Genomic DNA, 13,581 nt, shown 5'->3' on the forward strand with positions numbered 1-13,581 from the left:
ACAAGGATCCCAACAGCCAACGAACATAACAAAACTACTTCTAAATCCCTCAGATGAACTCTAAAAGAAAATGGTAATAAGAACTGGCTACAAGTAATAAATGTTAAAAAAAAAAAAAAAAAGTATACAATGTAATGGGGATAATAAGTGGGGAGTTAGCTAGAAAGAGAAGAAACATATCCTACCAATGACTAAGCAAATAAATATGAAGGCAAACAGATTTGTTACCTCCCGGGATGCTTGTGAAAGAGCATTTGTCACCAATAAAAGCAAGCCAATTCTGGAATTCAACCAGAGTACAAAAAATATGGAAAAATAAAAAGTATCTTAAAATCACTGAAATGGGTTAGTTATTTTTTCTTTTTTTCTTTTTTTAATAAGAGGGAAAAAGGTACCCATTACAAGACAGATACTCAAATTGCTACATCTGCATATTAGGTTTTTATTGACTAGAATAAGAGGCATATGTGAAAATAACTATACAATCCTTCTGAAATAACAGGATTTAAAGGAATTTAAAATCTAAAAAACAAACAAACAAAGGTCTTATACCAATGGCCAAATACATTTTGAGCTTCCCAGGCCATTAAACAAAATAATCATAAATATGAAATGCATGAAAGTATTCCTACAGTTTTGTTCATGCTGTTTTATAGCAGATATTCATGACTAAAATAAAATGCTACACAAATGAAGTATATTTTTTCAGGAGTTATAAATACCTGAAATACTTTACATTTTATTATATCATTCTATGACTAGGACATGATTTTTTTATAGCTCCTCATTTACAAAATCCTCTTGCTCAAGTGATATAATCCAACAGTTTTCTAAAAAACAAATGTGGCATATAGCATTATGAATTACAACTTGCTCCAATTTGTCAACACAAACATGTCTTTAATCTTTATTATGCTTGCCATCAAACTGGAAAAATAGGGGGATCCCTGGGTGGCTCAGCGGTTTAGTGCCTGCCTTTGGCCCAGGGCGTGATTCTGGAGTCCCAGGATCGAGTCCCATATCAGGCTCCCTGCATGGAGCCTGCTTCTCTCTGCCTGTGTCTCTGCCTCTCGCTTTCTCGGTGTCACTCATGGATAAACAAATAAAATCTCAAAAAAAAAGAAAGGAAGAATAAAGACCATAAAGAGCTAAGATTTCTCAATTCCTACTGAATGAATATAAGAATTAAAAGAATGAACCAAATACTTTTTCCACTTTTCTAAAATAAATTTAGTTTGAGTTAAAAAGCTTTCTAGCACAGTGTTTCCACTAAAATTTTCTGCAATGTTAGAAATAACCTAAACTGTTATTAACAATCATTAACATTAATTAACCTAATTAATTAACCTAAACATTAACCTAATGTTAATAACCTAAACTGTTATTAACAATCTAAGAAAACTCAAAATTCAACTTTAGTTTTTAGTTAACAAAACAATATGAAATAAAGTTCTTTGTGGCTTCCAAATGAAGGAACAAATAAAAGAAGAAAATCACTAATACGCTCAATATTTATTTTTACAAGTCTTCAGCACAGAATCTAAAAAGGATGAAACACCTTATAACTTAAGTTTTCACACTTTTGGGGACCTGGGCCATATCATTCTAGATTAATGCCCCCTCTTTAATTCAAAAATATATATTCATGATCCCAAGACCTCCCTTCACCATTATGCCACATTAGTGGGAATGGCTAAGTAAAAATAAGTGATATGACTTCTTGTGTATGTTGTGTTGTGGTCTACTATCAAGCAATGTTATACAAATCCTAAATTCTGCTCTTTGGTATATGGTATGAGACAACTTTTCATTGACTCATTCTCAGAATGGACTCAAATTTACCTAGGAGGAGTAGCAGAACTCAGTTACAAATTATCCGTACATGTGGAATATGAAACAGACATTTAAGAAGTATTAGAAGAATAAGAAGTTAAGAAAAGTTCAAAGTATACTGGTAAATGGAAACAGTAGATAAAACAGCATGATCCTATGTCTGGTGTACATATCAAAAAAGCACAGAAGTAAAAAAAAAAAAAAAAAAAAAAAAAAAAAGGCACAGAAGTACATATACCAAAATGTTAGGAGTGTATAGCTATCTGGTGTTGGGAGTATGATAGGGTATTTATCATATACCTATATTCACACAAAAATCTAATGAATGTTCACAGCAGATTTTTAATAGCCAAAATATGTAAACTAAAATGTCCTTCAGTAAGTGAATGGTTAAACTATGGTACATCAACACCATGGAATACTATTCTGATAATAAAAAGGAACTAAAATAAATAAATAAATAAATAAATAAATAAATAAATAAATAAATGGGAGCAAGTTACTAATAGGCACAAGAACTCAGATGGCACTCAAAGGCATTTGTTAAAGTGAAAAAAGTCAAATCTCTAAAGGTCATACACTACGTGAGTCCACTGATAAAACATTCTCAAAATGCCAAAAACAGAGGTGGAAAATGAATCAGGGAGAGGATAGCCAGGGGTTAGAAATGGTGGAAGAAGTGTGACCACAAAGGGGTAATACCACAGAGATCTTTGTCATGATGGATTGATTCTGACTCCTGACTGTGATGATGGTTATACATACCTACATGTGTGATAAAGTATACAGCATGGACATATTATAGCAAGGTCAGTTTCCTGATTTTGAGACTGTACTATAATTATGTAGAATTTAAGCACTAGAGGAAACTAGGTGAAGGGTACATGGGACCTCTCTACTAATTCTGTAACTTCCTATGAATCTATGTAGTTTCAAAATTAAGTTTAAACCAAGTAAAAGGATAAATCTTTTCCCTTCCTCCCTTCCTCTTCCTGTCCCTCCCTCTTCACCTGCTCTCCATGGACCATTCACTCCTAAAGCCATAAGCTGAAGCATCACTAAGTATGAGATCCTGGACAATATAAACGGGCATGTGCTGCACAAAGCAAGATGTCAAGGTGTAAGCAGGGTGAAGAGGTTCTTCACAGAAGACAACTCAGGATGAAGTGCCAGAACTCAAGCACCATAAGGGTCTACGTTATAGGGGAAAGGTAGCCTGGAGCAAGATGTTGGAAGCTAAGTGAGGCGAAGAAGGTACAAAGTGTGAGCATGGACCAGCACAGTGAATAAGGAGGACTCCATATGGTGATGAGGTCCAGTACAAGTTGTCAAAGCACACGCAGGCAGGAGGGTATGGACTTCCATGGAGTATAGTAACCTTGACAGAGGAAGAGGGCATCTACACAGGAAGATGGAGTGACAAATGGTTTACACAGGGCAGGTGGGGGAGATGAGATCAATAAGGAAATATATTAATGATAAAGAAAGCCAGGTTTCTCACTGTCTGAGAAGAGTTATAAAATATGGAAGAGAGAACCTAAAACGTACTCTCTGGTAATGGGCTGTAATTGGAGGGATCAGAGTGATTCATAGTTTTAGAATACTGATAGATATAGAGATAATTACAGGTAGAAGGGTGTGTGTGTGTGTATATATACACACACACACACACACACACAAATGTATATAACTATATAAATACATATATTCTCTGGCTTTGTTCCCTGACAGGCCTGGAAGCAGCTGTATCTCAACAGCAATGAGCAGCACATTAGGCACCCAGATCTTGCCTTCTAAAAGCCATTCTCCACTAAAATGAACTAGGGCTCCTTAAAAAATGCTGATTCCAGTGGTGAAGCAGGAAACGTGTAAGTCGGGCCTAAAACATCTTATGACAGAAGGTAAGGATGTGCTAAAAAGATTGATGGGACATGTCAAAAGAACATAGAAGTTAGCTTGAAGAAGCTCCAAAGGACCAAATCTTAAGCCAAGCATTAAAATAATCACAGTAATAGAGTTTCACCAAGTTAATAATACTCCTAATCCCATTCTGATACAATAAACAAATTAAAAACTGTAATGAGGAATAAGATTAACTTTACAGTGACAAAATTTGCCAGATGCCACTTTACTCAACTTATCAAAGTGAACCATCACAATGGGGCAAATAAAAATCACATGCCACATATTAGAAATGCAATGCAGAAAAAACACAGCATCACTTTTTGCAATATACGTCCCAAAGATAGTAACTTAAGTACCATTAAGAGGAAAAATCAGATAAACTCAAACTGAGAAACATTCTACAAAAGAAATGGTCTATAATCTTCAAGTATCAGGATCATAAAATTTAAAGTGAGGAACTAATACAGAGTAAAGAAAACTCAAGAAACATGTCACTTAATGCAATATATAGTTTTCAACTGAGTCATTTTACAAAAAAAAACTTTAATAGATGGAACACAACTAGATCAGTAAAGGATAAAAAAGTGTTGAAGACCAATCTAAAATATATAAATAACTTATAAAACTCAACAAAAACCAAATAATCCAAATAAAAAATAGGCAGAAAATATGAACAAACATTTCTCCAAAGAAGACATACAGATGGCCACAGACAAATGAAAACATGTTCAGCATCAGTTACCATGAGGGAAATGCAAATCAAAAATACGAGTTATCACCTCACACAGGTCAGAATGGCTAAAATCAACAACACAAGATACAGGTGTTGGCAAGGCTGTGGAGAAAAAGGAACACTCGTGCACTAGTGGTAGGAATGCAAAATGGTGCAGCCACTGTGGAAAACAGTATGGAGGTTCCTTGAAGTTAAAAACAGAACTACCATCCAGCAATCTCACTACTGGGTATTTACCCGAAGAGTACAAACACACTAAGTCAAAGGGATACATGCTGCCCCCCTATGTTTGCTGCAGCATGATTTACAATAGCTGATTAATGGAAGCAGTCCAAGTGTTCATTGATTGATTGATGAATGGATGAAGAAAAAGTATACATATACAATGGAATGTGATTCTGCCATAAAAAAGAATGAAATCTTGCTATTTGCAACAGCATGGATGATTCTAAAAAGTATAACGCTAAGCAAAATAATTCAGCCAGAGAAAGACAAACACCATCTGATTTTACTCATGCAGAATTAAAGAAAACAAATGAAGAGGAAAAAAAGAAAAAACAAATCAAGTAACAGATTCTTACTTGTATCAATATATTAAGTTACCAGAGGCAGAGGAGTGGAAGAAGGGGTTAAATAAATGATGAGGATTTAAAAGGGTTACTTTGATTACTGATGTATGAATTGTTGAATCACTATACTATATACCCAAACTAATATTAACTGTGTGTTAGTTAACTAGTTGGAATTAAAATAAAAACTTTAAAAGTGTCGAAAACCATAACTAGGACAAAGTGATCTACTTGACATTTATATAATAACCTACCCAATAGTTTCCAAAATACACATTCTTTTCAAGTGAGTATAAAACATTGACCAACTAACCATATATTGAGTCCTAAAACAAGTCTCAATGAATTTAAAAGGACTGAAATCATACACTGCACATTCTCTGACCACAACAGTTAGCTATCAATGACAAAAACTTTGAAACATTACAAGCTAAGCAAAAAACTTCTAATTAATTCATGGGTCAAAATGAAATCACAAAGGAAGTTTATAGCTCAAATGCTTTTATCAACAATGAAGAATGACCTAAAATAGTCCTCTAGCCTACTTTAAAAGGTAGGAAAAGAAGATCAAATTAAAAACAAAGTAAGTAGAAGGAAGGAAATAAGAAAATAATAAAGATGAGTTAAAGCTGAAATGAACAGGGCACCTGGGTAGTTCAGTGTTTGAGCATCTGCCTTTGGCTCAGGACGTGATCCCAGGGTCCTGGGATTGAGTCTCGCATCAGGCTCCCAGAGGGAGCCTGCTTCTCCCTCTGCCTGTGTCTCTGCGCCCCCCCCCCCCCCGCTCTGTGACTATCATAAATAAATAAAAATTTAAAAAAAAATAAAAATAAAAATAAAAATTGAACTTGGAGGGACGCCGGGGTGGCTCAGTGGTTGAGCGTGTGCCTTTGGCTCAGGGTGTGATCCTGGAGTCCTGGGGTCATGTCCCACATTGGGCTCCCTGCATGGAGCCTGCTTCTCCCTCTGCCTGTGTCTCTGTCTCTCTCTCTCTCTGTGTCTCTCATGAATAAATACATAAAATCTCAAAAAAAAAATGAACTTGGAATTTAAAACTTCTCACAAAGAAAACTCAGTACAAGATTAGCTTCGGTGGTGAAGCTATCAAATATGTAAAGTAGAAATGTACAATTCCTACACCAACTCTTTCAGAAAATGCAGTAGGAAATACTTCCTAACCCATTTATAAAGCTTGCACACCCAAAACAAAGATATTGCAAGAAAATTAATATCCCTCATAAATGTACACTTAAAAACTATTTTAAAATGGGCAGCCCTGGTGGAGCAGCGGTTTAGCGCCATCTGCAGCTCGGGGTGTGATCCTGGGGACCCGGGATCGAGTCCCATGTGGGGCTCCCTGTGTAGAGCCTGCTTCTCCCTCTGCCTGTCTCTCTGCCTCTCTCTTTCTCTGGGGCTCTATGAATAAATAAAATCTTAAAAAAAAAAACTACTTTAAAAAATTAGTTAACTGAATCCAGCAATGTATAAAAAAGATGACACATCATGACCCAGTGCAGTTTATCCCAGGAATACAAGGTTGCTTTAATTAATACCATGTAAAAATCAACATTCACCTTAAGATAGTAAGGAGAGAAAAACAAAATCATGATCACTTAATAGATGTAGAAAAAGCATCTGATGAAGTTAAATTATTTTTGTTTTCAAAACAGCAAACTTGAAAATTTCTTCAATGTAACAAAGATCATCTATAAAAAAACCTACAACTCAAATAATTCAGTGAAAAACTGAATGCAGTCCCCTAAAGATAAGGAACAAGGCAAAGATGTCATCAATTCAATATTGTACTGAAGGTCCCAGTCAGTACAACAAAACAAGAAAAAGAAGGTATACTGGTGGTAGGGGTAAAGGTGGGGGTGCGGGAAAATATATTAGAAAGGAAAATGTAAAATGCATGAACAATATGATCAGACATATGACTCTGAATAAACCTAAGGAATCAAGAAAATGACTACTAGAACTTCTATATACATGTAACAGTCACAGGATACATAGTCAATATAAAAAGAATCAACTACATTTCTATATACTAGTCATAAACAATTAAACATTGAAATTTTTTTAAAATGCCATTTACAATAGCATCCAAAACACGAAATACTTAGGGATAAATTTAACAATGTATTTCCAGTAACTCTACATTGAAAAGAACAAGGCTAAGATAAATTATAGATAACCTACACAAACATAACAATATACCATGTTCATGGATTGGAAGCCACTATTATTTAGATGATGTTTTTTATCAAGTCAATATGTAGAATCAATGTAATCTCAATAAAACCCTACTTGGTTCTTTTTACAGAAACTGAAAGGCTGATTCTAAATTTCATATGGCAATACAAACAACCTCGAATGGTCACAAAAGTCTTGCAAGAACAACAAAATCAGAAGACCACAATACCTGACTTCAAGATTTACTATGCAATATTCAGCAATTAAGACAGTGTAATGCAGATGCAAAGACAGACACTAGATCAAGCAAAGAAAATGAAAACCCAAGAAAAATGGCTTAAATTCTATAAAGATGTACCCAAAAGAAACAAAAAAAGGTCTTGTACAAGAATGTTCATCACTCAAGCAGCTTTATCCATAAAGACTGAAAACTAGTCATAACATGAGCATAAAAGGGGAAATGAATAAACAAATTTTAGGACAACAACACAAATAATATTACTCAAAAAAAAAAAAAAAAAAAGGAATAAACTACTTACTGATACACTCAACCAACATGGAAAAACCAAAAACACTGTGCTGAACAAAAGAAGCCAGACCCAAGAATGACATACGATTCTATTTAAAGTTCTCAAGGGTATTGATCTGGAAGAAACAGACAGAAATCCTCTAGGATGACAGAAATATTCTGTATCTGGATGGGCTGTGGGCTATACAAGTCTATGCAGCTGTCCAATACACATACCCACAGACACACATATACATGTTTTTTCACTCAAAAAATATTTGGCTGCCTACTATAACCCAGGTATTGAGAACACAAAGTTAGAAGGCAGGATGTGGAAGAGCAACCTTATAGTCCTGCAAGCAAAGAAATGCAAAATGTTAGTTATCATAATGAAAACCAAACAAAAGAGAAGTCTTTTAAGATGAGAAGTAAAAACCAGTAGATTGCTAATCAAAGAATATTTCAAGTATATACAACATATACAGAAGTAATAGAGGGGATCCCTGGGTGGCTCAGTGGTTTGGCGCCTGCCTTTGGCCCAGGGCGTTATCCTGGAGACCCGGAATCAATTCCCACGTTGGGTTCCCCGCAGGGATCCTGCTTCTACCTCTGCCTGTGTCTCTGCCTCTCTCTCTCTCTCTCTCTCTCTCTGTGTGTCTCTCATGAATAAATAAATAAAATCTTTAAAAAAAAAGAAGAAGAAGTAATAGAAAAACTCATAGTGGAGCTGGGCAACTAAAGTAATTTGATATGCTTAAAGTATGAACGGGGAGAGAAGCTACTGAACTACAACCTAAGGGGTTGTTAGAAGAGATCTGATTATGATTATGCAGGCTCTCTCTGCCTCTGCAATAGGCTGTATTTTAGCTGTTTGGCAACAGGAACCTTTGAAGAAGTATTCATAGGGAAGTGAGAAGTATAAATCTCATTTGGAAAGATCACTACAGAAACTACCTGAAATACAGACTGGACAAGTCAATCTATATTTATAGGACAGTCAGTCCTATTAAAAGACTAATGCAATCTACAAAGGACTTCATCAACAGCAAAACACACAATCTTCTCAAGCTCACGTGGAGCACTCACAGACCACTTTCAGAACCATAAAACACACCTTAACAAATTAAAAAGAACAAAAATCATATGATATATGCTCTTAGACCACAAAAGAATTATTCTCGAAAGTCGTAACAGAAAAATAGCTGGAAAATCCTCTAAACACTTGGGGATTAAACAACACACTTCTAAATAATATGTGGATCAAAGAAGAAATCTGAGGAGAAATTAAAAGATATATTGAATTAAATGAAAATAAAATTACAATTTATCAAAATTTCTGGGAAGCAGTAAAAGCAGTGCTTACAGGGAAATTTATAGCATTGAATGCATATATTTGAAAAGAAGATCTAAAATCAATCATCTAATCTTCCCCCTTAGAAAACTAGAAAAGCAAATTAATCCAAAATAACAGAAGAAATTATAAAAATTAAAGCAGAAATCAGTGAAACTGAAAACTAGAAATCAATAGAGAAAATCAAAAGCTGATTTTTTTTTTAAGATTTTATTTATTATTCATGAGAGACACAGAGAGAGAGAGAGAGGCAGAGACACAGGCAGAGAAGTAGGCTCCATGCAGGGAGCCCAATGTGGGACTCAATCCTGGTCTCCAGGATCAGGCCCTGGGCTGAAGGCAGCACTCAACCGCTGAGCCACCTGGGCTGCCCCAAAACTGACTCTTTTAAAATAGCAGTAGAATCAGAAAGCCTCTACTGGGGTCTGGAGAAAAACAGGGAATTGTTGTCCAACAGGTATAGCGATAACTCAGTTGGTTAAGCATCTGCCTTCAGCTAAGGTCATGATCTCAGGGTCCTGGGATCACAAGCCCTGCATGATGCTCCCTGCTCAGCAGGGAATCTGCTTCTCTCTCTGCCCCTCCGCCCACTCACATTCTCTCTCTTACTCTTTCAAATAAAAAAAAATAATCTTTAAAAATAAAAAATAAAAATATAACAAAGGAATATTATGAACTCTATGCCCACAAATTTGATAATCTAGGTGAAATGGGATCAATTCCTTGAAAGGCACAATCTGTAAAAACTCACACAAGAAGAAATAAACAATCTGAACAGGCCTGTATCTACTAAAGAAATGGAGTCAGTAATTAATAACCTTCTAAAAAAGAAAGTAGCAGGCCATATGTACTCACTGGTGAATTCTATCATACATTTATGGAAGAAATTATACCAATTCTCTACAATCTCTCCCAGAAGTCAAAAGCAGAGAAATACTCCTAGATCATTCTATGAGGCCAGAATTACTCTATTTTAATCAACATCAGATACGAAGATAGTACAAGAAAACTAAACCAATGTACATCATGAACATGGATACAAAAATCCTCAACAACTTATTAGCAAAATGAATCCAACAATATATAGTACGAATTACATACCACAACTGAGTGGGATGTACTACAGGTATGTAAGGGTGGGTCATCATTCAAAAATCAATTATGTAATGCATCACAAGAACAGACTAAAAAAAAGGTAAGGCCACTGCAATAGGCTAGGTAAAAATTGGCGAGCACAGATATTAGAACACAAGTATTATTCATTCATTCACACAATGTGCCAACACCCAGGATGCACTGGAAAATAAGACAAAACTCATGCTCTCCTAGAGCTACAATCTATGAGAGAGACAGACCCTTAACAAGTAACCACAAGTCCCTATTGCAGGAACTCAACCTAGACTGAACAGAAGGGGAAACGTGGATAATGATGAACCACTAACTAGATTAAAAAATACAGAGCAGGTATGGCTGAGGGGAATACTACAAGCAGGATGTATGAAGGTTCTGAAGCAAAAGAAAAAGCAATAGTGTATTAAATATACTGAAAGAAATCCAGGCTTAATATCACAGAAAGAACAGAAGAGGATTACATTATGGTTATGGTTTTGATGGTCATCAGGAAAAAATAAAAACACAAGGATGCAAAAGAGTCATGGGTGCCTACAAGAGAACACATTAGTGATTAAACCATGACATCTAGGATAAACAGGAAAAACTAAAGAGCTGATATAGTTTTTAAAAAGATAATAAAAAAAATACAGACACTAGGAACTGCCAAGTTACAGAATTTGAAGGAAAAAACTCTCGTGTCTTATCTTTTTCTAGTTATGTTCAAGATTCAATCTTTCTACTCTTCAAGGAAACCCAGAACTTAAAACAAAATCTTTAAAATTTAATCACTTAAAATTTAATACATAGTAATCCTGACAGAGAAATAAATTTCATCCTGGAAAAGAGAAGTTTCTAAACTGTATAGAATACAAAAACTTAATTTTGCTTTTTCAAATGTGACTTCTGTCAACATTTAGTATACCTACTCAAGAACACTCATTTGAACTATTAAACCTTTAAACATTTTCTGATATTTCCTCAATGATTTGAAGTATTACTTAACACAAAATTAATTATGATTCTAGCTATAAGTTATATTAATCTTATAAAGGAATTACTTACAGGGACATTAAGTGCATACTGTAGTCCTTGAGGAAGTCTTTCATGTGTTTCCATCTGCTCTTCATCATTTTTCACTGTCTCCTCATGGACCATGAGTTCATCATGTGATATCATATCCTGTTGTCTCATTTCACTTTCTTGTAACACTTCATCTGCAGCAAGGATCTCCTGGTGAGGCATACTCCGGTCTTGAAGTACTGACTCCTGCAGTTCCCCAGACACGGTAGACTGGCCAGACACTCCACCCATTACAACCATTGCCCTGGAAGACTGCATTTCGTCTATGCCGCCACATTTAAGAAATAATCCTTCCAGTTTGTCGTCAATGTTCATGCTTAAGTATAACTGCCTAGAAAGACCAAGTTTGGCAACAAAGCATAATAAATTAGTTTTATATGTCTACTTGATTCTTTTTAAAATTTTAATTATGAAAGGTACACACTTTAATAGAAAAATTTTATTCATGTAATTCAGTATTCATCTCCAATGTTAAAATTACCAAGGTAAGTTTCCAAGGCTGGTAGAGTAAAATGCAAATTTTCATTTTTGACATTAAGGCATAAAATCTTAACCTATATCATTATGAAAAATGAGTATGACATAAAGCAAACTGGAGATAGCTGTAACAAAGGAGTCATATCTTTTAATATAGTAAAATATCTTTTTAAAAATTTTTGAAGTGCATTCATTAATAAATAGACAAATCACCATCAGGCAAATCACTAAATATATAAAATATATAAAATAATAGCCACATACAGTAGTAATAAAAAATGAACATTAAAACAGAACTACCATATTTTATCCACCAAGATGGTAGCGCCTCTCTAAAAAAAATATGTTCAATGTTGAGGTAGGTTAAAGAAAAAAAAGACACTCATTTACTAACAGTAGGAGAATAAATTAGCTCAACTATTTTCAAAGGCAATGAATGCATCAAAAGCCGTAAAATATGAAATATTCTTTGGAAATGGAAATACATTATGTATTCAACAAAATGAAGCTGGTTAAAATATCTTCATTCATACATTATGTTTTAAACTATAGTGATGGCTGTATGACTTGGTAAATTTACTAAAACTCCCTGAATTGAACACTGAAAATGGGTACATTTTAGAACATGTAAATTATATCTCATAGTTTTTCTTAAAAATAGAAATCAGAAGAATAATAGCTACCTTTGGAGGGTTGCTATTGATATTAGGTAGGAAATGGGGGGTATCTGAAAGCTGGCAATATTTTTTGAGTTGAATTCTGACTGCACAGGTGTGCACACTTTGTAAAATTTTCAAGTCGTACATCTGCAATATGTGCAAGTTTCTGTCAATTATACTACAATGAAAAGTTAAAGTCTGCTGAAACTCAAAAAACAATGTATACAGCAATAAAAGTATTCTTGAACAGTATTTGAAAATGTGGGAGGATATCCCAATATATTAAAGGAAATACGTGTGCGTTTGAATGCACATAGGTTTATCTAAAATGCTAACAATATTAACATTACCCCTGGGTAGTGAAATTGTTGGAAGTTTTTTCCATATTTATATTTATCTATATCTATAATTTGAAAACTTACTATAATAGAATTTTATTTTTTATGCATGTTTTTAAATTTGTTAAAATGAAATAAGTGATACTTCCATTACTAATATAATCTTAAATAGAGCATGATTAAATTTAATAGGTCATAAGAACTAGACGTTATCAAATAATAACATTACCTTATTTATTCATTATAGAAAAGACACGCAATATTAAATCTGCCCTTCTAACTCATTGCTGTAAATTCAAATTCCACTGTGTTACCCTAGGAACTAACATAATAATCAGAAATCCAAAGAAATTCATCTTAACAAAGGTGAAAGCACTGTCACAAAGTTTGTTTTCCAAAATCAATTTCTATTGTCAGCCTATGTAAAATTAACACACATACCTACCCAAAGGGAAGGGTCCATAAGTAGTAAATGCATTAACTAGGTTTCAGTTTGGTCACCTCTCTCCTGAATTAATCAGGTAGGTTACGGTTACTATTTTGATCATAGCTTTCAGAGGTAAAAAAAATGATCAGTTACATTCTTATATATTACTGAAATTTAAATACTCTTTCATTTACTAAGGTTATCATTTACTGAGAAACCTGTACTTAAATGAACAACTCAAAAAAACACATAAACAGCTAAGTAAAAACATACAAAAATATAATTCATACTTGCTAATCTTATCTTCCCTGGTACCAGGTAGTATCAGTCTAGAATACATAAAACAAAGAACCTACAATCTGATTTTACTTTTCAAAATACTTAAGTAGAAAACT

General features: G+C 34.3%; 1 protein-coding gene across 5 annotated transcripts in view; it reads right to left on the reverse strand.

Annotated features, from left to right (window-relative positions):
* ZNF148 (zinc finger protein 148) overlaps positions 1-13,581 on the reverse strand; it is a 120,090-nt gene that overhangs the window by 56,753 nt on the left and 49,756 nt on the right. For 4 of the 5 annotated variants that reach the window (XM_025474672.3, XM_035709882.2, XM_025474674.3 and 1 more), the window contains exon 3: positions 11,268-11,616. In XM_025474672.3, the coding sequence (XP_025330457.1) occupies positions 11,268-11,600 (333 nt within the window). In that variant the 5' untranslated portion in view covers positions 11,601-11,616. Of the gene's footprint in view, positions 1-11,267; positions 11,617-13,204; positions 13,230-13,581 lie in introns of those variants that run through there. The other variant, XM_049105128.1, reaches the window with a different exon arrangement.

The sequence above is a fragment of the Canis lupus genome, chromosome 33 (assembly GCF_003254725.2).
Source record: "Canis lupus dingo isolate Sandy chromosome 33, ASM325472v2, whole genome shotgun sequence".
Taxonomy (NCBI): domain Eukaryota; kingdom Metazoa; phylum Chordata; class Mammalia; order Carnivora; family Canidae; genus Canis; species Canis lupus.